The sequence below is a fragment of the Dermacentor variabilis genome, chromosome 2, assembly GCF_050947875.1.
Source record: "Dermacentor variabilis isolate Ectoservices chromosome 2, ASM5094787v1, whole genome shotgun sequence".
NCBI lineage: Eukaryota > Metazoa > Arthropoda > Arachnida > Ixodida > Ixodidae > Dermacentor > Dermacentor variabilis.
Window position 1 is genome coordinate 254,157,386 of NC_134569.1, and position 25,286 is coordinate 254,182,671.

The window sequence follows — 25,286 nt, forward strand, 5'->3', positions numbered from 1 at the left end:
TGCGCCGAAAAAGAAAGCAAGGAGAAAAAAAAATGAAGGCGAGGCCCGTGACGTGTGCGCGACGCGATCCTCGAGGTCCGGTGCGCGAGAACGCAGGGAAGGAATTTCCCTTGCGGAACCTAGACGGGCCGAGTGGAAAGGGTGTCTCGCTATGCAGTGGAGCTCGCCTCCTGAAATCATGGGTTCGCGGCACCGAAATAATTCTTGCTCGGCTATTAATGAACCGATACAAAAATTTTTGCGGCGGAACGCTCCCTAGAGGACACGTAACAACTTTCAGGGTATAACCAAAATTTGCTATGTGGCCTGGTGAGGGGTTTTTTAGATGTATTTCGAATAACTTGTCGGGACTTGAAGCTTCGCAAACTATCCTGCTGTCTTAGCCAGCATTGATCCGTGCAGCCGAAAGCAAAATTGAGCACCTGGTCAACGGACTTTCAAGTCGTGTTTATGCCCTACAAAGTTTCGCTGAAAGTAACGGTTAGGCCACTTCTGACTCAGTCTCCTCCCCTAATGCTGAAACCACCAAACTTATTACTGAAGTAAAGGCCTTAGCTGAGAAGTGCGACCACTCGGAAAACCGGCAGCGCTGATCAAACCTGTTATTTTTTGGAATTCCGAATGTGAATAGAGAGAGCTGGACGCGATCTGAGTCGAATGTTGTCTCATTCTGTGCTGATAAGCTAGGCATTACGATTACCAGAAGTGATATTGAAAGGGCGTATAGACTAGGTCGTTTTGAAATTGGAAAGAACCGTCAGATAATTGCTAAGTTTTCGAGATTTAAGTATAAAAGTTCGATTATTTCTAGAACGCTAAAGCTGAAGGTACGCGATGTATTCAGTACGCGATGATTACTCGGCAGGTGTCAGAATAGCCTGCGATAAACTTTTTGCACATGCGCAAAAGGCTCGGTCCACTTCCTTTAAGATTCGTTTTGATAAGCTAGCAATGAAGAAGAAATTATTCATTTACGATTCCGTGACTGATAGCGTTAGAGAACTTAAGTCCTATCGTTCACCGAAAACTGCCTCGCTGTTATCCTGCCACGCTACACGGCCACATTCACACCAGCGTAAAGTCCCAGTATACGGCAGCATTCATTCCTTCTGGGAAACATACGAAGCTTTCTTACACGTAATATAGGTCGTTGTTGATGACAGTTCAAGCGACATCACAGAATATTTAGCCATGGCTTACTACTGACATAGACACGTAGGAGCTTTTGTCCAGTGACAACTCCAACGCTTTCATATCAGACAGGGTTGGTCGCCGGGGGGGGCGGGGGGGATGTTCTCTTACTGATTAAATGTCTTCCTCCGCTATACCCATTAAGAACGATAAATAAATTCTTTGCGTTAAAGTGTCTTTTCATTTTTCCTCAAATATTATTATCGCATGCTGCCATGCGCCCGACTACGATAAATATTTCTCGAAATACTTACACAACTTTTTAGTAAAGCAATGAAGGGGGCTAGTTGGTGAACGTTCATGGTTATATTGCGCTCAGTTTTACAAACACGATACTAAGGAAGGACAGGACGTGGACGGACGAAGCGCAATGAACTTACACAACTTGCTCTTGTATTTATTCGCTACTCTCAAAGGTAGCTTCACCCTCTGCGGTAATTTTCCCTTTCCTGACATTACCTGGGACAAAATGACAGCATCTTCTCACCTATTTGAAGAATTTCTTCATCTTTTCTAACATTCAGCTTCACACAAATGGTGTCCACGTCGACTCGTGGTGCTAATATTCGTGACTTAGTTTTGATTTCCAACCCCGACACTGTTCAATTGCTTATGTGCATTGTTGGTCGACGTTACCACAACATGGTGTTATTCAGGTACTCACCAGTCAGCCTTCAACAAAATACATCGGCGCTTACGATAAAGCAGACTTTTCAAAAATGAATATTTGTGCCTTTTCAGCAGTTTTCTTCCTCGTAAAGTGTACAGCAACTGGTTATTGTATAAACAAGAATATTATCTCTTATCGACAAATATGTGCCACTTGTCAGTGCTCGAGTCGACGTCAATAAATCATGGTTCACCAACTTGCTCAGGAAGCTCAATAACAAAAAGAAGCAAAACTGTCGAACTACAACTCCAAATGGGAAAAGTACTTCGCATTCTTGCCGGCAACAACATCGACGCGTGCGCCGACAAGCGCGGCCGCACGTGACGGCCGTTCTCGATGAAGCGCTGACGTCACCGGCGCGTCTCCTTTGACGGAGAAGGTGCGGGCTACTCGGCCGTCTGACGGCCAGGCGATGGCAGCGCCGATTCTCACCATTGACTGTGGGTGACCCAGAATCAGTATGTAGTTACGGCGTTGGAATGGGAAGGAAACTTTGCTCATTGGAAATTTTAAAGCTGCGCAAGAGGACTGGCACTTGCATTATAGAGTTTGATGGCAATAAACATTAAAATGCTCGTGATGCCGTCGCCATTTTCATGACACTGTTTTGCATGCCTTTCATACGCGTGAGAACCAAATAAGTGGGGTTCCTTTAGTAGCTGCTATTCAAAATAAAATAATTTCAACTGCAGGAATTGTACGTGACTCTTATTTGTACTGTATCGTCAGTTCTTAAAGCAAACACCGAATTAGTACTTGGCCAATAATTACAGTTCAGAGTCGACAAGAGGTCGGTAATAATTTTTTTATAAGTAGAGATGCATGGGTAGTGGCGTGGAGCACATGAAGCGCACCGTGTTTCTATAGTCAAGGTCACAAGTTCGAATCCACGTGCCCGCCACTACATTTGTCAGGCTTGAAGTGGCGTCTCAAACTGGTAAAAAATAAAAAGCAACTGAAAAAAATGACAACATCCTTGTATCAGCAGGACAACATTATTGCAGACAAAAACAAATTGGGGAAGCCCCCAGAGCTTCAAAATTGTACTGTCTAGCAAGAACAAGAATTGGCCTCCCTGGTGCAGTGCTTGGCCGCTACCTAGCTTCCTCATTAACCTTGCCATTAACCCTTGCCCTTCAGTCCCTAGCGGTTTGGGAGCGCCTCAACAAAGTGGCAGTAAGACCTGTGACGTAGCTGATGATACTGAGGAATTCTGAATCCGGAGAAGCCGCCACAGGAAGTTGAATGTGGTAACGTTCAACAAGTAAACCCTCTCAGATGAAGCTGCAGCTTAGCGGTGGTCTTTGGCGAATTATCACGCATTGCCTGGGATAACGTTGGGCTTAGTGAGGTTAGGGTAACTGGTGCAGCATATTGACACGTGCACTTATTTATACTTTTCTCAGGGACTGCATTTCACCCACATCACACACGTTAAAGTTGTCGCTGAGCGAAAGACGGGCCAGCATGATTGGAACTTACTGAAATATTATCGATGGTTCTATCCGGCGTCTGTTGTCACAGGAGCTTGCGTAACCTGACTCAATGTTCGACGTGAATTCTGTACTACTTTCTCAACAACACGTGGGCCCCAGCAATTACTCTGGAAACTTCGTTTACTTGCCTATAAAAGCCGACACTCTTGACTGGCAGATCAGATTCCTACGATCGCGGAATGCGTTCGCCGCTATCGTTGTGCTTTTAGTGTAATTAACACAGCAAGCTGGACGAGTTGGTAACATAACATATGCCTAGGGGTGGGCAGCCCATCCCGGAGGAAAGACGTATCGTCCACTTCCTTTTGTCCTTCCTCTGAGTTGCACTGCCCACTCCTAGAAATATGCTCTCTGAGTCTAACTTGCTTTCGTGGGCACAGATTCGCCCAGTGAAACGTTAGTTATTCGCAGTTTTGCCACTGTGTTCATCCCAGTCACTACTACGTGACAATGTGCAGTGCTCCCTAGTGGTCACATCCTTTGCTACACATCTCTTCCAGGTAAGCGAGGGGCATTCATATTATATTTCTGGCAACATTGATACATATAACATTACTAAAGGGTAGCAGTAGTTGTGAAAATATTTGAACAGAAGATTACACTACACGCCAACCCTCCAAGTTAAAGTACAAATGAGAAAGAAGCAGGAAAGCTTTATGGGAACTCTGAATTAGAAATGAGAAAGCTGGAAACTGAGTATTCCGTAGTCAACGGAAAAAACATGCTGCGAAACCGGCAATCTTAAATTACGGCGTTGACTGCATGCGAGACATATGTTCAAAGAGTGAGTGGAAAGGAATTGACTGCGAACAATCATTACCTTCTTACGTAAGTGCAACACCCGGAAAATCCGTAATGGGGACGCGAGAAATCAAACAGATTTCTTACTCTCTGCCAACTCCAACATTGCGCAAAATGGAAACGGCAGTGGTAACATGCTGGCGAGGTCCTGGATAGCTCTCACTTTTAAGAGAGCAAGATAAATATTTCAAGAAGCTGATTAACCTAGAAGCATTCAAGGAGGAAAGCTGATTAATTCAGGCTCGCAAGTGAATGGGATGCTTTAGAAAAGGAGAACGAGGAAAGCCAACTCTCGGTGCACATTGGGGAGGTGCGCACTGCAAGACCACGGAGTGCGTAAACATGTTTGACTTCCCTCACTGAATCACGATACTGATGAATGGACATATCCCAACTTCAGATGGAACGAACAAAGCGCTGTGCGCATCGGGCACGGAGAGCATTTTCGGCCATCGTGACTCCGAGCTTTCTCGCACCATGAGGCAATTCATTCGTTGTGCACGTTGGCGCGCACTGCGCGCTCTGCACATCTGCCCACTATTGCAGCAGCGTGTGACAAGCACACCGACCGGCCTTCGCCGACTGCTGCGGAGAAGACGACCAGCTTGTCGGCGGGAGCAGCACCGTGAAAGCGGCACCCAGGCCTGGACGCACAGGTCGCTGGGAAGCCCCGAGCGTCGTCGCAACCGGCCTCCGCCCACGTCCTCGCTCCCAAGGCCGGTAAGGGCGAAGCTTTTCGTCACTACCTCGGCAACGGCCATGCGACCGCTCTTGTGCGCAGCCATTCCGCAGCCTCTCCGCACCGAGCCTCACGTTTAGTTCCCATTCTACGAGCCTTCGGTGTCGTTCTAACCGCTTCCGACAAACTTCGTTGGGCTCCTAAGAGCCTGCAGTTTCAGTCGGGACCACAGTTGCTGTTGCCTTTCAACTGGTAGCGCTTGTTCCCACGGTTATAGCGTACTTCTACTGCACGCGATGAGCCTGCGATTCCGTTTTTCGCTCCTACCACCCGAAGCGATATATTTCATTAGCATGCATCAGAACTGTCCTTGAAGCTCCGTCTGTGACAGAGCGAATAATTCTAGGCGTATATTCCTAGACTTCGGTGATCATGGCAAGTGCTACCTTACTGCATAGCTGACACTCCAGGCGAAACCGCTTATATCTGCGTTATCCCAAGAATGTGCCACCTCTATTTTTTACAAATTTACGCAGTAAAAAATTGGGCAGCATGTTACACTACTGTAACAGGTGAAGGCGAGAACCTGCAGCACACGTGGTAAATTATGCTATCGGAGGGATCCGAATTGGAAGACATATAGAGAGCTAGTGTAAAACGTAAAGCGCTATAGTTGGACCTCCTTAACGACTCATACGAGCACCTAATTCGCTACCTAATGGTTCTTTTGCTCTTTCCTTTTTCTTTTGTTCTTTAATCTTTCGTTTGTTGTTTCTTTCCTTCTCTCTTTCTTTCACTTCATTCAGCTTCAGCCATTGCTTACAAGGGTATGAGCCATTCCTGATGATGATATATTTGTATCATGTTTTTTGCATCACTGGACTAAACGCCGCTTTTTCTGGTATGAGGCATTACAACGATCCACTCAGGGCTTATGCCTTAAAAATAAATGCGGATCCCACCCACTGTGGGAACCAATGTAAGCGAATCACTCTGTGCTGTTTGCAATGATTGACGATAATTGACTCGGATGCTTACGGCGAATGTTTGGGTTCTTCAGCATTTAGTGCAATACCGGAGTGCGAGAGGGGTAAGTTTATAAACGTCAGCGGGGGGGGGGGGGCACTTGTGCTTGTCTAAGCAGTACACACAACAGACAGCGAGAGTACTTGAGGCGTGGTTGTGCGCCATTGTTCATAGCCTGCCACATTAGCGCTGCCATGCCTCACACGGGGTATCTTATCTTGGCAGAACTGGTAAAATTCAATTTATTGCGTTGAAGTGCGAAAGCCACAATCCGACTATGAAGCACGCGTTAGTGGGGCAATCAAGTTAAATTTTTACTACCTGAGAATCTATAACGCCAACCTCATTCTAAGTACACGATCGTTTTTGTATTTCGAGCCCGTGAAATGCAGCTGCCGTGGTCGGGATCCCAACCGTGACCTTTAACATCGTCACAGCCACAAAGCTATGGCGACGGGTGCAGAAGTGTTGGTGCCATGAGCTGCCGCTTCCGTAGTGTCGTCTAGACGCTGAGGTGCTTTAATGTGGCTTCGCGTCGGCACGTCCTGCGTCAGTTGTCCAGAGATTTGCACGGTATTTGCTTTTCAGGAATAACAGTAACGTACTACATCGCACTTAGAATTTAAATTTATTCCTTGCTTTCTTACGTCACCTTTTCCCTCTCTTGTGCTCCCACCATGATTGCGACTCACCACGAGCGACGAATGGCGAGGCTGTCATTCACCTGCTTTGTGACTGCGTCAGTTCTACCATTTCACTGCCTCCTCTCCCTACCTCCTCTCTACCATTCTGTCTACCATCCCTCTGGTCTGCTGCGCACTAGTAGAAAGCTAGGCGCAGCAGTTTCTGCAACACTTTTGCTGGGGACTCAAGGAAAGTTACAGCAGCCCTGAGGGTTTTTCTCACGGCGCCCAGGGAGCGCCAGAGGACCATACATTCATATATGTAAATTTCAAACTGCCACGACGAAGAGAGTTTCACTCTCCAAATTGTTGGTATGAATAATTAATTTTTTGTTTACGAAGAAGCCTCCATAGCGCCGTCATTCCTTCAAATAAGGACTAGCCAATTGATCTCCTGAACCAACTATTCCCCTGACCCACTGCTACTCTAATCTTCTGCTTGATCTTCATTTCCTCATCTTTCACTTGCTGCGTCCTTCGCTGCCGGTCCTCTCGCCGCCCCCTCTCTCGAGTTCACGCAGAACTAAGACAGGAGTTCAGTACAGACTTCACGAGAGACGTAAAGCTTCAACTGGCTGACATGAATACGAAAAGTGCGTTTCCGACGGTTGTGATCTGGTTCGTGAATCAAGCTTAAACGAAACGTCACAGCACTCAGACCTTTCACACCGAGAAAATTGGGCGAGAAAACCGACGTACGAATTTTTCGCAGCGCCTAGGCAAACGTTGTGCACGGCTGACCATGTCTAAATTACCCGACTGGAAAGAGCAAACAGGACTTTGCTGAGAAGTCATTTTGAACTGCAACTGATGTGGCAGTATTGAAAGCCGAGCTCAGAGGCGAGCCTGGCGCAGAGTCTCACTGGAGCCAAATTTTGGGGGCGCTCTTGCAGAGACGTGTCAAAGCCAAGAACGCGTTCTTGCGGTAGCCTTGGCGTCCTCTCGTAGAACAGCTGGAACGGTGTGGCGCCAGTGAATTCCTGCTGGGACGTGCTCCGAGCGAAAACCGTAGCAGCGACCTAGTCATCCCAGTCGTCATGAGATGTAGAAAGAAATGGTCTTTTATGCTGCGGTGTACTCACGACCTGTAAATTTATTTGTGGGTGTTGAAAAGGCTCTGCAGTGTGTCGTTTAGACAAAAAAGTTTTGAAGGCAGGCCACACAAATGCCGCGTCACGGTCGGAAATCGACAACTTCGGCATGCCATGCCGGAACATAATGCACTCGTTAATAAAGGTCATGACATGAGCGGCTGCCGAATCAGAGACGGCTCGAAATCTGCCCATTTAGTCAAATAGTCTGTGGTCACAATGTGAATTTATTTGCCCTGCTTCCTGCGAAGAGACGGGCCCGTGTGATCAATGCGCACGATATCGAATGGTTTGTTAGAATGGGCCATTGGTTTTAAGGGCACAGGTTGCTGCTTTGTGGCGACCTTGCGAGCTTGACAAATGGTGCAGGGTGACAGGTGCAGGTAGACGCCGGCGCGCATACCAGACCACCAAAACCTTTCCTTAACGCGTGCCAGAGTTTTCTAGTGATCTAGGTGGCCAGCTGAGAGGGCTTCGTGGCACATAAAAAGTATAGACGGTGGCGTGGCCACAGGCAGCACAGGTAGGTATGATTCACTTCCTGTACGTTTAAATCTTAGCTTACAAAAGATTACATCCCGGAGTGTATAAGCTGACAAGTCTCGAGGCGGTGCTTAGGTTTACTGGTATCGTCAGGGGCATCGGACGATGTCGTAGACTTCGGTATCCTTTGTCGGTCAGTTGGTCGGTCGGTCGGTTTTTATTTGCAGGAAAATCACATCATCCTGCGGGTGGCACAGACTAAAGGCATGGTTGCCTGACGAGGCCTCTGCCCACGTAACAAAACTAGCAGTCGGCAGCAGTACAGCAGAGAGCTGGCACAAAAAAAAAAGTTTTTTTTTTCAATCACATTGAAGGTACGCTCATATGACAAAAACATGTAAAAGGAAATCCACAATCAAAACAGAAATTTACATTTATCATTGTTACTTAACAATTCCAACGGAAAACAAGATCACCCCCAGTTCACGTTTGAACATTTTTCTGGGTAGGCAGAAATCCAAAATAGAAGCATAGTTATTTAACATATGTCTATTACCTGATATTCCAGATCTTGCTCTTCATCATTTGTTCTGACTTTTCTATTTCTGCATTTCGGGTTGCGGATATCGTATTGCGCCAAGACAGGTGCGTAAATACTGTGGAGTTCTTATGTATTTGCTGTGCCAGTATCCATAAATAGACCTTATTTCCAGGTAAAACATCAAATCTGGGAAAAAGTTGTTGCGCCGGCAACAATCTAATAGGGCCGGTGTGGCTCACAAAAATTCGAAGGACACATTTTTGCAGCAGTTGTTGCCTATCATAGTTACCTTTTGTCGTTGCTCCCCAGACCAAATTGACATACAAAAGTTTAGGATAGAACAGAGAGTAATATAGCGATTGCTTTAGCCAAAGAGGCAGAAGAGGAGCTATTTTTCTTATACATGAAACAGACTTCGCGAGTTCGGAGAGCAGATGATTGACATGAGGTGTCTAAGAGAACTCGTCACTAAACCATACCCCAAGGAACTTTTGCACACTTACTTGTTCTAAGTTATGTCCTCTGTACTGTAAGTTAATCATTTTGTATGCTTACTGATTGGCTTAATATCATTTACTTTGTTTTTACTGCATTCAACTGAAGTTTGTTTTGTTGAAACCGTGTGGATAAATCATTTAAATACAGATTGGCCGATTGTTCAATGCCATGCAGTGGTCTACCTGTAAAGAATAAACTAGTGTCGTCTGCAAACATGGTTATTGTAGGTGTTGTTTGTAGTTCCATAATGTCATTCACATATAGGGGGAAAAGTAACGGGCCTAATATCGAACCTAGTGCGGGACACCTAGGTTGATGTCAAGCCGTTTTGAAGGAGTACAGTCTATTTTAACAAACTGACGCCGAAACGATAAGTAGCTCTTGATAAGGTCCAATGTGATAGCTCGAATTCCATAACAATCTAATTTTATACCTAAGATATCGTGGTCAACGGAATAAAAAGCGCTGCGCAGATCGAGAAATATTCCTAACGTGAAGTGCTAATCTTCAAAATGTCTGATTATTTGCTGCTTTACGCAAAGAAGAGCGTCCTGAGTCGCCTTATTTTTCTGAAAACCATATTGTGAAGGTGATATTATACGATACTTGGTTAGATATTTTGACAGCCGGTTATTAATGGACAATTCGTAAATCTTTGAAAACCCCGGTAGCACTGAGATTGGCCGCTAATTCGTACTATCGCTAATTCTACCCCCTTTCTGTATTGGAATTACTTTGGCCAGTTTTAATTTATCTGGGAAGATTCCAGTCGAAAACGTGAGACTAATAGGCTAGGACAGGGCTGATAATTAACGACACTCGCTTTACAGGTTCAATTTTATTTCATCATACCAACTTGCGGCATTATTTTTAAGCGTATTATAAGACCATTGATTTCTCTTTCGGTAACGGCAACCAAAACGAATGAATTTACTCGACGAGAAGGCCATTAGAGCCCACTTTGTTGAATAGACGGCTGGGGTACGGCTGAATTAATGAAATACTCGTCAATTTCATCTGCTAGCGTCTTGGCTCCTATAGAGTCATTGATTACTATTTGGTCAGCTTTAACCGGTGATGGGTTTCTGCCACTACGGTAGCTTACCTGTCTCCAGATCTCTGCCGGATTCGTTCTTATCCTAGCAAATATTGCTTAATAATATGAAAGTTTTGCTTTCTTGATATCAGCGTTTAATTTATTGCGATACTGTGAAGCTCGGAGGTCGCGTACTGCAAATGCTGCCACAGAGTAGTTAATGATGACAGGGTTGCGAGAAACGTAGTTGGTGTCTTGGTGACACGAACCACTGCGATGAACGACCACCAAGCTATTGTCTTGAAGTTTGATGGCCCACCAGGTAACTTTGGCATTTAGGTCTTTTTTAACAGCGCAGTTGCTTAAGCGTTTAGTTCCGCCGGGGAGCGTTACCAGAAAACTCAGCCCAGCTGTACCCCGCCTCGCGTTGCCTAGCAACCACCTGCGTGAGCACCGAGCGACGTAACTTCCTCACACTCCACGCGCATAGGGCGGTGCCATGATGTCACAGGCAAGTAAACGCTCTGATTAGCCGGCGCGGTGACGCGCATCTCGCCTCCTCTACTACGTGCGGATGTGCTGCAGCCATGGGAAGACCGAAGAAAGTCCGGCGAAGAAGAAGCGGCTTACCAGAAAGTACTGCCAAGCGAGAAGCCACGCGTCGCCGCTGAACTAATCCGGAACACCGCGCGGAGTCCAGGGAGCGTGAGAGTCGGTGCCTGAACGCTCGATGTCACCGAGAAAGCGACACCAGCCTGCGACTGCTAGAAAACTTCCAGCGTCAAGCCCGCCGAGACAGCTTAGCGAAACCTAGCGAAACCTCGCAAAACCTAGAAACAATCTAGCCAAGCTTAGCACAGCCTCGCACAACCTAGAAACGGCTTAGGCGATCCTACCAACAAAGCAAAACCTAGCATAATCTCGCAAAACCTAAAATATTTTAGGCCAGCCCCGTAAAAGCTAGGTGATCACAAGCTCCGCTGTTGACTCCAGCATTGGACCACTAGTGCAAGCTGCGTATGTTTATTTCTTGTTTTTTTTTTGTTTGGAGCCAGCGCAATCGAACGTTGTCAGCAACAATAATAAAATGCCTTCCCTAGACGTAAGACCAAAACATTGAAATGGTAAACACTACTGCGAGGCACTCAAGTTATGAAGTGCGGTACCGACACTCTGGTTCACTGAAACGGCGACTAGCATAGTGAACAGGCTTATCGTTCCCATCGGAGTCGGATTGCGGAATATCCGTCCTAAGGCCAAGGCCAACGGTGTCAGTGTGGATGATGCCAGGAGCGTCCTCTTGAGAGTGTGGGAGCATCGGTGAAGTCAGGGCCGCCTTAATGTTCTGGAACGCTGATTCCTGGTCGGGAATCCTGATCGGGTCGGGTCAGGTCCACTGCTACTCCCGATTTTTCTTCACAAGTTCATCGAGGGGTACAGTGCGGCAGGTGAAACCATGGACGAAACAGTGGAAGTAGGACGCCAGGCCCAAAAGCTTTTGACTTCTTTGGCTGTTGTAGGAGGCGGAATTCTTGCTAAAGGTTGTATCTTAGAAAGGTCAGGGTTGATGTCGTGGGCGCTCACAACCTGACCCAAGTAGGTAACTTCTGAATAGCCGAAAAACACTTATAAGGCATTATGCGGAGCCCGCCAACATCTAGAGCGTACATGACGAGCTCCAAACGCTATTGGTGTTCATAAAAGGTGGGAGCGTAAACCATGACGTCATCTAAATACACCAATGCCATTGACCCCTTCAAGGGTGGGAGGACCCGGTCCATTAGGTCTTGGAACGTTGTAGGTGCATTAAATCGATCAAAAGGAAGGCGGTTAAAATAGTACAGCTAATCCGGTGCGACAACAGCAGCCAGACCTGCCAATAGACGGAGAGGAGGTCGAGTGTAGTGAAAAATCTGGCCCCCAGAAGCCTATCTAAGGCGTCGTCTAGGCGGGGAAGGGGGTATACATCCGGCTTCGTAATGTTTAGGCAGTGATAGCCTGCGCGAAATTGCCTAGTGCCGTTCTTACTCCCGATAACTACTGTGGAAGAACAAACGAACACGAACGAAACGTGATGCCAAGCTGTGACATATCTTCCACTTGTGCTGTAAGTTTAGCGCGTTCCCAAGCCGCAACATCGAAAGGGTTGTGTAGGAGGGTTGCATGGGAGCCAGTGTTTACTTTATGACAGACAAGAGTAGTGCATCCAAATTCACTGTGTGGTAGCGTCAAGCACCTTCGAAATTTCACCAGCAATGCTTGGATACCGAACTTCTAGGATAACGTTAGGCTTGGGCCGAAATTTAAGACAGTCACCGCCACACTCTGGAGAAGCACAGCGCTGTCGCGAGAACGGAGCAGGGCTGGGGGACTGCCCCGGGCACCAGCACAATTCTAGAGTGTAGGCGAAGTGAGCTCTATGACAGGCTTAACACGACGACAGCAAATGCAGAAGGGGAGCGCAGCAAAGAGCGGGGATGGCAAAGTCGCTGCCAGGTCGCGAGTAGATAGTGCAGTCACCAAAGACATCCGCATATAAGCATGCCTCCATGTCGCAACGAATGGGCACCCACGCAGCAGAGGCTCCCTAAAGGCATTCGTGCCTTTTTGTCAGCCTCTTTGGCAGACAATCCTTGTATTTTTCTGTCGAAATAAACATTCACTCATTGCAACATTCATTAATTCATTTATTCATTCAATAGACAAGGCTATAGTTACCGTAACACTTGCCAGCACAGGGAAGGAAAGTGGTGGTGGTGGTCGAGATGTTCATGTTTGCGGTGCTTCGGTAGAAGCGCGGTCGTTGGCGCAGATATCCATGTATAATGGGTGCGAACTCTCGTACGAAAGTAAGATAAATGCTTACACAACTACGAAGTGTCATTTCTCAGAAAGGTGCGAGCTCCTGCGGCGACGCGGCTGTACATCTTGAAAGAGGGGCGCACAAGCGAGGGCCGCACTTCATTTGCGACTGCGTTGGCTGCCAGGCCAGGCGCCGGATCGTGAGCGAGCAACGTGGTTAAAGTCCACGCATACGCTTAAAGCTGAGCACTAGTTTCAGCGCAAACTTAAGGGTGTGCAGAGGTTATGTACCGCAATGAATGGGACACTTACTCTTCTTCCGAAGCAGTTACAGTCATCGAGATTTCTCCAAGGGATAGTAGACGAGTTCCGTCAGGTAGGAGGTGGCCAGCTGGTGCGACCGCAGCCGGTTGAGACAGCACTGAGCTTGGACAAAATTGCTTCTCATTCAATTAAAAGCAGCACCGTTGTCCTCTAGGGCTTCAACGTTTTCCGGCGGCTCGCCTAGCCGGACTTGCAACGTGGGTATCCTGTTAACTGGCCCAGTGACAGGAGAGGGAGTCCACGACTTACGGTGGGTCCTACCCTCTGTGACCCGCGGAGTATTCCGACGAAGGGGTACAACGCACGGTCTAGACTATAATGGCCAGTCTCGTTGCACTGATAGCAGCGCGTGGTAACAGAGCGCTGATGGTATTTGTCGGAACGATTGTTTTGGCCTGTGGACACTTGTTGACTTGGAAAAGGGGCGAGGACGGGGCACTGCAGTGAAACGTTCCACTGTGTGAGCCTCCGTGGCAAGAGCTAAGGCTGCGTGAACTGTAGACGGGCGGGCAAGGTGGATGAAGCGCTCAACGTTGAGGTCAGTGATGGCCTCGATGAACGCTTTGGTAGCAATAAAGTCGGCTATGGAGTTCCGATAACCAGACAGGGCCTTCTACGACAGGCGCCCGACATGAGCAGCGAGCTCTTGCAGGCTGTAGTGGTCCTGCTGCACGTGCTGTAATTTTGTAAAATTTAACTGCTGAAGATGGGCATCACCATAGCGGGACTGGAGTGCCGATAGGAGACGCGTAGTTGCAATCTTCCTTTCCCTTTTCTGTCACATGGTACTTCGGATCCTTCCCGAATCCATCTATGTGTTAAACGGTACCACGTCGTGCTCTGTTTTTCGCATATAGTTTGAATCTCTCGCTGCTTTCCACTCCTCGTCACCACAAAGCTCAAATCGTCGTGGCTCAGCTTCGGATGTCGGGCGGACCCACGGCGAAGGTGAAGCAGGCGTTAAGCACTCCCGATACTTGTTCCGATCGCGAAGATTGTGCAATGCGTGCCGACCGGCGGCGGAGGCGAAACAAGCGTTAAGCCCTCCCCATCCGTGGGCCGATCCCAAATACTGTGTAATACCGGGCCGACCCGCCGCGGGGGTGAAGCAGGCCTTAAGCACTCCCAATGCCTGGACCGACCCAGAAGATGGTGTAATGTCGGGTCGACCCGTGGCGGGCGTGAAGAAGGTGTTAAGCACTGCCCATTTGTGGGCCGATACCGAAGACAGTTCAACACCGAGCCGACCCACGATGCAGGGAAAGCAGGCCTTAAGCACTCCTCCTAAGTGTGGCGGTGCCGAAGGTAGTGAAATTCCGGGCCAACCCGCGGCGGAGGTGCAGTTCGCCATTAGGGACCCCCATACAGATCTCTGGTTATCCTTTACCGGGTGGAAGGGCACTGCGCTTTTTTTTATCTTAAGCCGTTTAAAGGGCGCCAAATCCCACTCAAGTACACCATAGTGAGTCAGTGGGACGTCCTACGAATGCGCACACCACTGTACAACTAACTGCCTTCCACAATGAGCACTGTCATTGCTACCGCAAGGGACATGACGAGAAGCCAAGTGAAGTTCGAAGAGCGACGCGTGCATTTCCCCGCCGGCGGGTGCGGCCTGTCTGGTGTACTGAACTATTGTCGAGAAGAATGACTTCCAGCTCATTTTCTATTAGCTAAAGCGTTCGTTTGTTCGTATGCGTTTGTTCCATCGGGCTTGACCAGCATAATTATTATTGTTGAGTGTTTTGTTTTCCTTTCGGGTCAAATAAAGACCGAGCATGCCTCGCGCACATTTCGTTGTCTCTTTCTTGTCTTTGTTACGGTAGCGCACAGTGAAGAAATAAACATACATGCACTCAGTACCCTGGCCCTTCGAATGAACAAACGAAGCATGCTGTCAAAAGAAGTTTGTAGGACCCATTATCGCCAATGAAGGCTCAGAGGTTGTCGTGCCGCACCATTTATTAAAGGATACCGGCCCATTTCACGCAGTAACGACGAAATCCGCCCACTTCCCCTGAAAGTGGCAGGCTTCCCAACAACGCGGCCAGCGTGCGCCCCCGTAGCAGACGGCGCGGTTAGAGATAAAGCGCTGCACGGGCCGTTTTTTCATGCCCCTACCCGTCCCGAGCCCGAAAGTGCTATGCGGCGTCCAACCCGAGCCCGAGTAGGTAGTTTCAAACCTGACTTGTATCCGGCACGGGCACGAAAGATTTGCGCCCAGGCTGACCCAGCCCGGTTTGGACTGTTAGCCCTTGAGCGTAAGCGAAGTACGGTCCAATTCTCGGTAATTATGAAGGTACCATCACCGGCACCGGACATTTTCTAGAGACAATTTTGACTGTCAGGACTGCGTCTGGCGTTGTTCCTGATAAATGAACAGGTAAGATATAAACGTGTGATATGAAAGCTTCTGTAACATTTGCCGAACAGTTGCGGGGCATTATACATCGAATGATTAAGGCACTGCTGATGTGCCCAATCGCCAACAACGTAATCTGAATGGTGTGTTCAAGAAAGAACATTGCAACGTGCAATGCCAGAACTCGAGCAAATAAACTTGGCTTGAAGTTTATAGCTTTATAAAATATAAATTGGCGACGCGCAACCGCATTGGTCACATGGAATTACATTTACCGTGCAACAACCAATTTTTTTCCCCTTATTATGCTCTATTTCAATGCCGGTAGGCTCCAGTGACTGGCTTTTCTGGCATCAACTTTAGCACTGTGTTTTGTAATATAAGTGAACGCGGGCTCTGCCGATTTCGTTTCAACTTGTACGGTATTCAGCGCAATGCAAGTACGACAGACTGAGCCGAGCAAGTTGAGATGCGGTATCTCTCTTTCCACTCGTGGCAAACCGCTGTAGGGTTGTAAAGAATACAAAACACTGATCACGAAAGCTGTCACATTGATAGATTAGATGTTTCTACCTGGTGTTAGACTTTGCAGAGGTCTTTCGCTATCGCTGCACTTTTCGGAACGCACCCTCGAACGCAGCACCATTTCCTGTGTCTGCGGGGGAACGCTTGCGAAAGTGAACGAGAATGATGCTGGCGTGATGTGCGCCGTGCCCAATTTTGAACGTCACGCGATCGAAAGATAGCTAAAGTGGGAACGGGGAGGAGGGGGCAAAGTGAGCGCGCGTTAGACGGAGGAAGGAAGAGGTAAGCGCGTTTATCCTCCTCGGCCGTAGTACAGGCTGTGCGTCGCTGTCATCGCGGCTTAGCCCACTCTGTAGATTCTGTGGGGCACTAGCAAGCCTTAGTCACACAATTTGGGAGTGCGAGGAGGACAGTCCTCCGTCTAACCTGATGGCCTCTCTCGCAAGAAGCATGAGAGGCTGTGCGGCGCACTTCTAGCCTAGACACTCAACTCCAGGCCATATAACGCGCCGAAGAGGTCGCGATCAAACATTACACGTTAACCTTACACTCCCTTTCCGTCTTGTATTGTACGGCGCTATGTATACTGTTGCCAAGGGCAGCAGATTACCAGTTGTTAGTAGCACTGTTTGCTGTGTGCCCTCTCTCGGGTCGTGCGTTTCTTTGCACTCAAAGCTATTAACATGCAGTACCAACAAGCGCACAAGTCTGTTTTGTTGAATCAAACATCGATGGACGGCAACCTGGTACACCTGAAGAAACCACGCCTAATCACCCCATCTAACGCTGAAGAAATAACGTTTTTCCTACCTACAGTTGACCGTTTTCAAAAGATCAGGCCCCTAGTCAGGCCCCTATTAGGGGCCTGACCGACTCCCGGGTCCGACCCGAGCACAAAGTTCCTTGGATCCCGGGCCCGCGACAGAGATAGCTCACCCAAACCGAGCCCGGTCCGTGCTCTAGTTCGAAACTGCGCGTGCGTGAGCTGCTGTTGCCACCGGCCGACTCCAGCGCTGGCGGCATTGCGATGAGCTCCGAGTTTTCCCTTAAGTGTGAAACAGCCTGTCCGCACGACTCTATTGCACGTAGAGGCCGGTGACACCCCAATTTTCCTTTCGTTCGCTTACGCTCGTCCACTATCTTCGGCTTATAAATTATGCCATTGCCATCATACAATCGTCTACAACAAGGTTGTCGTCGTACTGCTGCTGTGACGCTCACGTACGCTCGCGACCTACAAACGCAAAAATTCAATTTACAGGAAAACGTTAGCCTGACTGGCATCGTTTTGCAGAGACCCAAACAGTGCTGGATAGACAGGTACATGCAAAATACTTGGCACAACAAAGACGCCCACAGTCCGTGGGATCTGCAAAAGTTTACTTAAAGAGCTTGTTAAACAAAACATAAAGATATATGCTGAACTCTAAAAGACGACACGAAGCAGCAACTCCTTTACTTTTCCTGTAGATTGCACTATTTTTTTAATCCTCGTTGTCCTAGCTAGATCACCCTTATTCACTCGTGCCAGGGCAGCTTTCTGTTTTGACGTCTCTGGTCCAATACAAAGTGAAACGTCCTAGTAATGTTTAATGTTTTCATCGCGTTTTCGAGACGTCCATCATCATGCGACTTGATGAGAGATGCGTTAACACCGTAGCATACATATTTGGATCCCGCCGAGGTTGCGCTGTTCAATGCTTGAGATAAAGAACTGCCAGTGCAGCACTGCGCCGTTTATCTCCTGTTCGTTCGCTCGGACTCAAGAAACGAAGGATTGAGAAATAACAGGAAAGGAGCGCCGGCAGCCAGGCTGGTTTTCCGAGCGGAGCCTTGCGACACATCCGGCAAGACAGATCTTTCACTTTCTCTCAGGAATTGCCCCGTACGTCCGCCAAGGATATGCCGCAGCACATTTCCAGCGCATTCCAGGTGTAAAAAAAGAAAAAAGCAGTGCTGGAGCCGCACTTTTGCGCCTTTAACCCTCGCCTGTCGTGTTCGCGGCGAAAAAGATTCCGCGCACGCGCAGCAGTTATTGCCAGCTCACCTTTCCCCCCCCCCTTTTTTTTTTCGTTGAGGTAAGTGCTCTATTCATATTAATCAGCCGTGTAAATGTGCTTTATTTGTCTCGCGTAGTTTCGGTGAGAATGATAGAGCAACCAACGCGTGCTTCAGTTTAATAAAATCTATAGAAGATCGCCATCGCAAAACACACTCGGAAAACTGAACATCGCAAAAGACAGCCTGTTAATCACGCAATATGGGGGGGGGGGGGGGAGGTACCAGTCTGCAATCGACTGAACTGGCGAGGGCACCTTCTTTGAAGAGATCTTAAAGGCCATGCTAGAAGTATAAGAATACAATAAATCTCGCTTATAACGAAACTACTTTTCATAGTTCCCATCGGGCAGATAAATTGTTGCTTGGCCTTAAATAGAACCTATATACAACTGTATCATACATTAACTTATTGTGAACCCGCCGTGGTTGCTCAGTGGCTATGGTGTTGGGCTGCTGAGCACGAGGTCGCGGGATCGAATCCCGGCCACGGCGGCCGCATTTCCATGGGGGCGAAATGCGAAAACACCCGTGTGCTTAGATTTAAGTGCACGTTAAAGAACCCCAGGTGGTCAAAATTTCCGGAGTCCTCCACTACGGCGTGCCTCATAATCAGAAAGTGGTTTTGGCACGTAAAACCCCAAATACTACTACTAACTTATTGTGAGTGTTTACAGCATAGAAACAAAGGCTTGAATCTGATTTCAAAGGTTTCCACTTTTCCACTGGATTTTTGTGCACAAGATGTATGACGAAGCTTAGGCAAAATATTTGGAGTACGCTTAACCTTCGCCTGTAAGAGTGCAACGCAATAGCATTCAAAGATCCATCACTGCTTCGAACGCTTGTCGGCAATTGCGGAGTAAGTAACCGTAATATTTACTGGGAAACGCTCGTGGCGAACGCTACGCTCGAAGGCGAGCTTTCTACTATATAGAAACGCAGTCTCTTGCGTGGGCCAATCTTCTGTTATTGTTTCACACCTTTAATATTTCAGTCTGACAAGGTGTAACATAAAAGTCATGCGCTATAGGTGTTTTGCGTCGTGATATTTTTTGTAGGCTGTCATTTTCTAAATTCCGAGCAATAAAATTGTAAAAAATGCAAGACAAGGTACGAGCAACTACAGAGATAGAACAGGAACTGTAGTGGGCGTGTAGAATATATACGGCAATTTTCGCTCACGGAGCGCCTACGCCGGCTACTGCGCCGGATGCAGACACCGGATTTTCTACGACACGGGGCCCAGACTGTCACGTCGAAAGCTACCTGGCCGTTTCCGAATGCGCGATGGCAATACGCGCGCGACCCCATCAGGGACACGAAAAGCGGCGGCGCCTCGCTAAGCGAGACACACGGGTGCACGCGTCCCTCGGAAATGATGCCGACAGAGGGGAGCCGGACTATTTGCGCGGTACTTCTCCATGAATACGAAGTATTGAAATACAGAATTTTATACCATTGTTCGGATTACTGCACTTCCGTTGCTATATCATATGAAGTCAGAATCAAATCAGAGCAGGGTTGACAAGCAAGCACTGTAAAGCGCAGAGGAGCCGCGTAGACGTTCATTACGAAAACTTCTATAGCACACAAAAAACGAAACTTAATAGAACAAGCAAAAATTACAGACTTGACCTGTCATTCATACGCATTTCGTGTGTTCATTTTGCGATGAAATTGTTCTCAATGAAGCACAAGAAAACTTGTTCCGCGTTATTTATGCCTGCTGTACGTTGTCCCGTGTCAAGAAATGAAAGTTCTCGTGCCGTGCTTCTGTTGTTTGGCCCACTCATTTAGTCACGTTCCAACGGCCTTGCAGTAACATCCTTTACTGTATACACCACGACACACTGCGTGCCATACAAACCCTATTGACTGTCCAATTCGTGTGTACGTCCCTTCTTAGCCTTTAAAATACTATTAGCAGCAAGTTTGGGAAGAATATGCGATCTGTTAAACCGGAAACAATTGCGAATGCATAATCACCGATTGTCGCTTGCCTTCGTACGCTTTATTGCCTAGATTTTTCCTTCTTTTTAGGTTCTAAAATTACAACTTTTTGTATCGAGAAACGTTTAAAATTCTTGACGCTTTGTTTGCTCAAGCTTTTCTGTGTTGTGCTACGTTTATGCTGATACCTTCCAGTTTTGTAAACGTGACCCCTTTGAGCCCCTGTCATCCTCGCTGCATTTACTATACAACCCCCTTCACTCAGTGCTCTCCTGTAGCCTGTGAGTAAGGTGAAAAAACTAGGAATATTGATCAACCATTCAACCTACGCTTGTAGTCGACCATTTACTACTTGTACACGCTGGTGATCAACAAATGATCGAAGACCTTGATTTGAAAAATTTGCGAATAGGCTTCAAGAAAGAGTAATTGTGCTCGACACCTGACCGGCCCATGAGGGACGCCGTGCCGTGCACAGTTATGGCTAAATGTTCCGAGTGCACGGATGCTTCCCGTGTTTGGGCAAGCTGGTGCGACACATTGAAACAGCACGACAAGACGAGCGTGCACGAAAGAACAGCAATGAGTTCTCGCGTACTTTCGCTTCGATCGCATTGGGGCGACGCGGTGGGCCGCAATATATTTAACAGTAGAATGGTGAATCTATATAGCAGTGAATGTCTGTCGTGAGATGCGCCATTAATTGGTTCTGTGAACCTAAACCCGGCCGCATGGCTACGGAGGACAAACAAATGTCAGAACGGCCCAGCGCTTCCAGCGATTGGAATAGTTGAGGTCGAGCGTTATCCCGAACAATGCCAGAATTAGGGTGCCAGAAACTGCCGCGTAACTGAACTATCGGTGTAGCGCTGCGTCCTTTTTTACATTTCGGGGATGTCTCGGCCCGATGGGCAACCTCGCACGATGGGCGCAATGCCCATCATCGAGCGTGAAGCTTTTGTGCATCTTTAGAAAGAAACCCTAGAGATGCCTGCCTTGTTAATGAACGAGACGTGGTTTGATCGCCCGACTATAAGCGATAGTATTTGTGCTGGAGGCATTCGTTATCTCCTCTAAGTTCAAGAACCCACGCTCGGGAAGTGATGGCGACCATTTTATGGGAAGAAAAGCGCATCCTCCTTAGTGGTTACCGCAAGTATAGCAGAAAATCAACGAGATGTTGGCACATGAACGTTTTCCGCACACTGCATGCACTCATCGCAAAAAAGAACTGACGAGGTTTGGGGAACAAAGGTTCCCTCCGTCTGCACGGTTCAGAAATTTCGTGTATCCCAAGTGTTTATACCAGCCTGCGCTTTCTAAAAGCTGGCCCCAGCGGCTTCCCGAACAGGAACAAAAACCGGAAGCGAGCCAGGTTTGATGGGGTAAACACATTGCTATCTGCCACGACCAAGATGTATTTTTCTATTCAATGTATCAGAAGGACTGCACGCAAATGCGATAATTGCCCTAGTTTGAAGGCAGTATATGTTGAAATATCCACTTTTAGAGACTCACCAAGTTTTCTTCATACCCGAGACGACAAACATCCCGATCATCCGTCGTAAACCGCAAAAGCAATTGAGATTTCAAATTAAAATTTGTGCATTTTTTTCCGACAGCGAGCGACATAACGTTACCGCTCTGTGGCCTTTCCCGTCCTGCGCATTCCACCCTATAACATCAGTGGGCACAGCCAGTGGAGACGGAGAAACCAAGTGGTGAGAGCACCGCACTTGACGGCGGGGATAGTTTTCCGATGTTACCGTATTCGCAAGTAATGTTTTTTCTCAAGCAGCCTATTTGTACTGGGTCATGCGGGCATCATGTTGAAATTGCCGCTATAACACCAGAAAGCAACACAAAGATGGACTGTTATACTAAACCGGATATAAATGTGCGATTCCCTTTAAAACAGGCGGCACTACCAAGAATTAAAGGGCGGTATTGAACAGTTAGCTTCAGGCCGCTTTCTCGTAGGTAATTTTTGCTATTGAAGTTCTCGAATAAAATGTTATAATCAAAGCAGAATCCTCTTCCCGTTTTTAAAGCCCAAGTTACACTTTCCGTGGTTCTCTTGGCATGGGTGTAGCGTTCCTTCCTACGAGCACTTACTGCGGCGACCTAATTTGACAGACCTTGCGCTAAACAAAAGCGTACACGCAACAGTGAACGTTCCTCGGAGCCAGATTTAGCCTCGAAAGGCGCCAAACAGATGTGGCTGCCCAGCCTCTGCGTGAGCGCACATTAAAACGAGTTCCTTCAGTAACATATAAGCAAAGAAAACACCTTGGCACACACTACCTGTCACCGCGCCGCGATACCTTGTCCTATAATGAAGAAATAAATTCGCCCTGTTTTAACATGGATGACAGTTAACAGGCCCCTGATAAGGCTGTTGAGTGGCATTGCTACCTAAGAACAGCCCTAATAAACGGCGACGTGTTGTAGCTCTTGAACAGTCTACTGGACCAACCTGTTAAATGTACGCGAACCTAATTGAATAGCGGATAAACTACCTAATTAATCTTGGTGTTTCCAGCTTTCCTAATACAAAATCATCTGCAAGCAAATTTCAAACTAGATTCTTTAAGAAGGGATGAAAGGTGCCTGAGGAGCGTGATTGTTTCTGTATTTATGACTGATTAGTCAACATTGGAAACGGCCATGTCGAGGGTTCTAACTCAGGGCTCTAGCGTGAACCGAAAAGTAAGTGAAGGGTGTTTTCCTCTAGTGCAATCACAAGTTGCCATATGAAGATACATGAATACCCTTGTATCTCCGCACACTCGGCTACTAAAAGGCAACTCCAGCGACAACTGCCAAGTGCCCTACACACTACGATATGGCACACCAGAAGCCACCAATCCCGCTGAATGTGCGTGGACAGACACTCGGGCATGGTCAACCTCTTCTTGCCACCCGACAGAAAACTCTAAAGGATATATATCTGCTTGGGGACCACTGCACCTAGCTTAACGACTTATGCAATTTAGGTACTCAGCACATATATCCTATACAACCGCAATTTTATCAAATTAAACAAAGACAACCCCAACAATTTCATCCGGAGTAAGACTAAAATTCCAAAGTGTGTCAGGACTACCCACGTAGTGTACTGTTACTTCGTAGCATTAGCCGGCGACAGGACATCCAAGCGCAAGAAAAACCCTTCAGCATTGGAATACGATCGTGCCGCGCGAAACCACGGATATCGTGCACTTTTTGTTAATGTACGTCCTCCTACTGCATCGGCTGAGTGCGCAAGACATGTTCTAAGTTCACCCAGGCAACCTGATGCAGGCGTACTTGTTTAACGTAATACATCGGTGTAAATATAGTTCAACAAAACCTTGCAACTAACGTCCTTAAATGAAGGAATACCTACAGAAGCATCGCGATTCCTAGAGCCCAAAGCAATGAGAAAACTACCACGTGAATTTGGCGTCTGGGCTGCAACATATACCTGTTGTCTTCTAGCATAGGTCACCATGCCCATCCGCTCCATTAGACAAATCTACGCTTCAATGTCGCCTTTCAGCTTGTCCGTTAAGGAGCGGTAATGGCGAGCATTGCAACGTCTTCGCACTGCGCTCACGTGCCGACCCAATGGCACGAGCGTGCTGGACAATCGTCAGCAGGTCGCCTCCATCTTGTCACGGACCGCAGCCCCCGTGGCCGCATGTAGTAAACTGCTGACGCAAGCAAGCCGCGCGACGCCTACTGTGGCAACTCACCGTCCTGGCAGCGGACTCGAAGCGCCGTGAGTATCCAAAGCACAACAACGCTCGTCCGGCTTGCTCGTCCCATCGTTGTCGAGGGGGGGCGGCGTGCTGCTCGACGCACGCACTCGGCCGCACGCTGAAACAGGTCTGGCCGGCGGTGGCTCCGTCCCTCTCTCGCACCACCGACGACAGGTGGCCACAGGTGACGGCGGCCGGGACTGTGCGCATGCGCCAGCCCAGCCTAGCCTACCGCTTCCGTGACGGGGGTGCGCGTCACTGGTGGTGACATTCCTGCGCACGGCGCCGCCCTGCGCGCGTTTGTTCGCGGTTTCTCGGCGGCGGACCTGCGACGCATCTTTTGTGAATATCGGTTGGTGTCTTCACTTATCGCACTACCCGCAGCATCCGTAGCATTGAACGCTCCCCGCTGTAATGCCCTTAGCGGGTGAGAGTTCAGCCTAAAAGAAGTGCACAGCTAGCACGCACGACAGAAGGCAATGAACACACATAAATCATTTACAACTTCGCAACCACGAAACTTGCTTGCTTTCAGAGCGAAACAGTGCGTATTGAAAAAATCTAACGCGAAAAGCAGTCACAGAAAGGAAAAAAAGAAGCATAATTTCAGATTTATTAGAGTAATTTGGTACATTTTAACAGGTACAGAATAAGTAGAATGATAGGGTTCCCCAAATTTAAAAACTTTCTGGGGGACACCACAATAAAAGATATAAATAATGCTAAATTTTACATGTAGCGTGCAGTTGCTTACAGATAATATACACAATTTGCACAGAACATTTTATACAATGAAGCATCGGAGTGGGCAGGAACAGCATATGAAAAATAACGCAGCGAAAAGGAGAAATACAAAGAGACAAAAAATAAACCAAAAAGATAAGTAGAAGAACAGCAATATGCACGGTAAGAAGCAACAAGGTATATTTTCTAACAAAATTTGTTTAGTCAGAAAGAAAACAAATGCACTGAGGAACGTGATTTGATTTCACTTGAAATGTTATTCCAGTTTGATGTCTTGGCAAGAAAACCGGTTTGGTTCCCATAGTTAGTTCCAGGCTTTGGGAGTAATAGCTTTTCTCGTTCCGCAAATCTGGTTATGTTAGTAATGGTAATGCGTTGAACACTGAAACCTTCAGCGGTTACCTCTTTGTGGAGAAGAAAAATGAAGATGGATAGCTTATGGCAAAAGAACACATAGAGAGGAAAGGTATTTAAATCTTTATATATGGGAGTTAAATTACATTGAAATGGGCTAACTGCCATAAGTCTTACAGCTTCATTTTGTAAGTGTTGAATGGGTGTGAGGTGGGTGCTATAGGTG

The 25,286-nt window shown here is 47.6% G+C and overlaps 1 protein-coding gene across 1 annotated transcript in view; it reads right to left on the bottom strand.

Moving 5' to 3' along the window:
• Duox (dual oxidase) overlaps positions 1-24,107 on the bottom strand; it is a 389,750-nt gene extending 365,643 nt beyond the window's left edge. Inside the window, exon 1 of the mRNA XM_075682845.1 lies at positions 23,957-24,107. Within this exon, the coding sequence (XP_075538960.1) occupies positions 23,957-24,029 (73 nt within the window). The 5' untranslated portion in view covers positions 24,030-24,107. The remainder of the gene's footprint in view (positions 1-23,956) is intronic.
• Between the last annotated feature and the right edge of the window lie 1,179 nt (positions 24,108-25,286).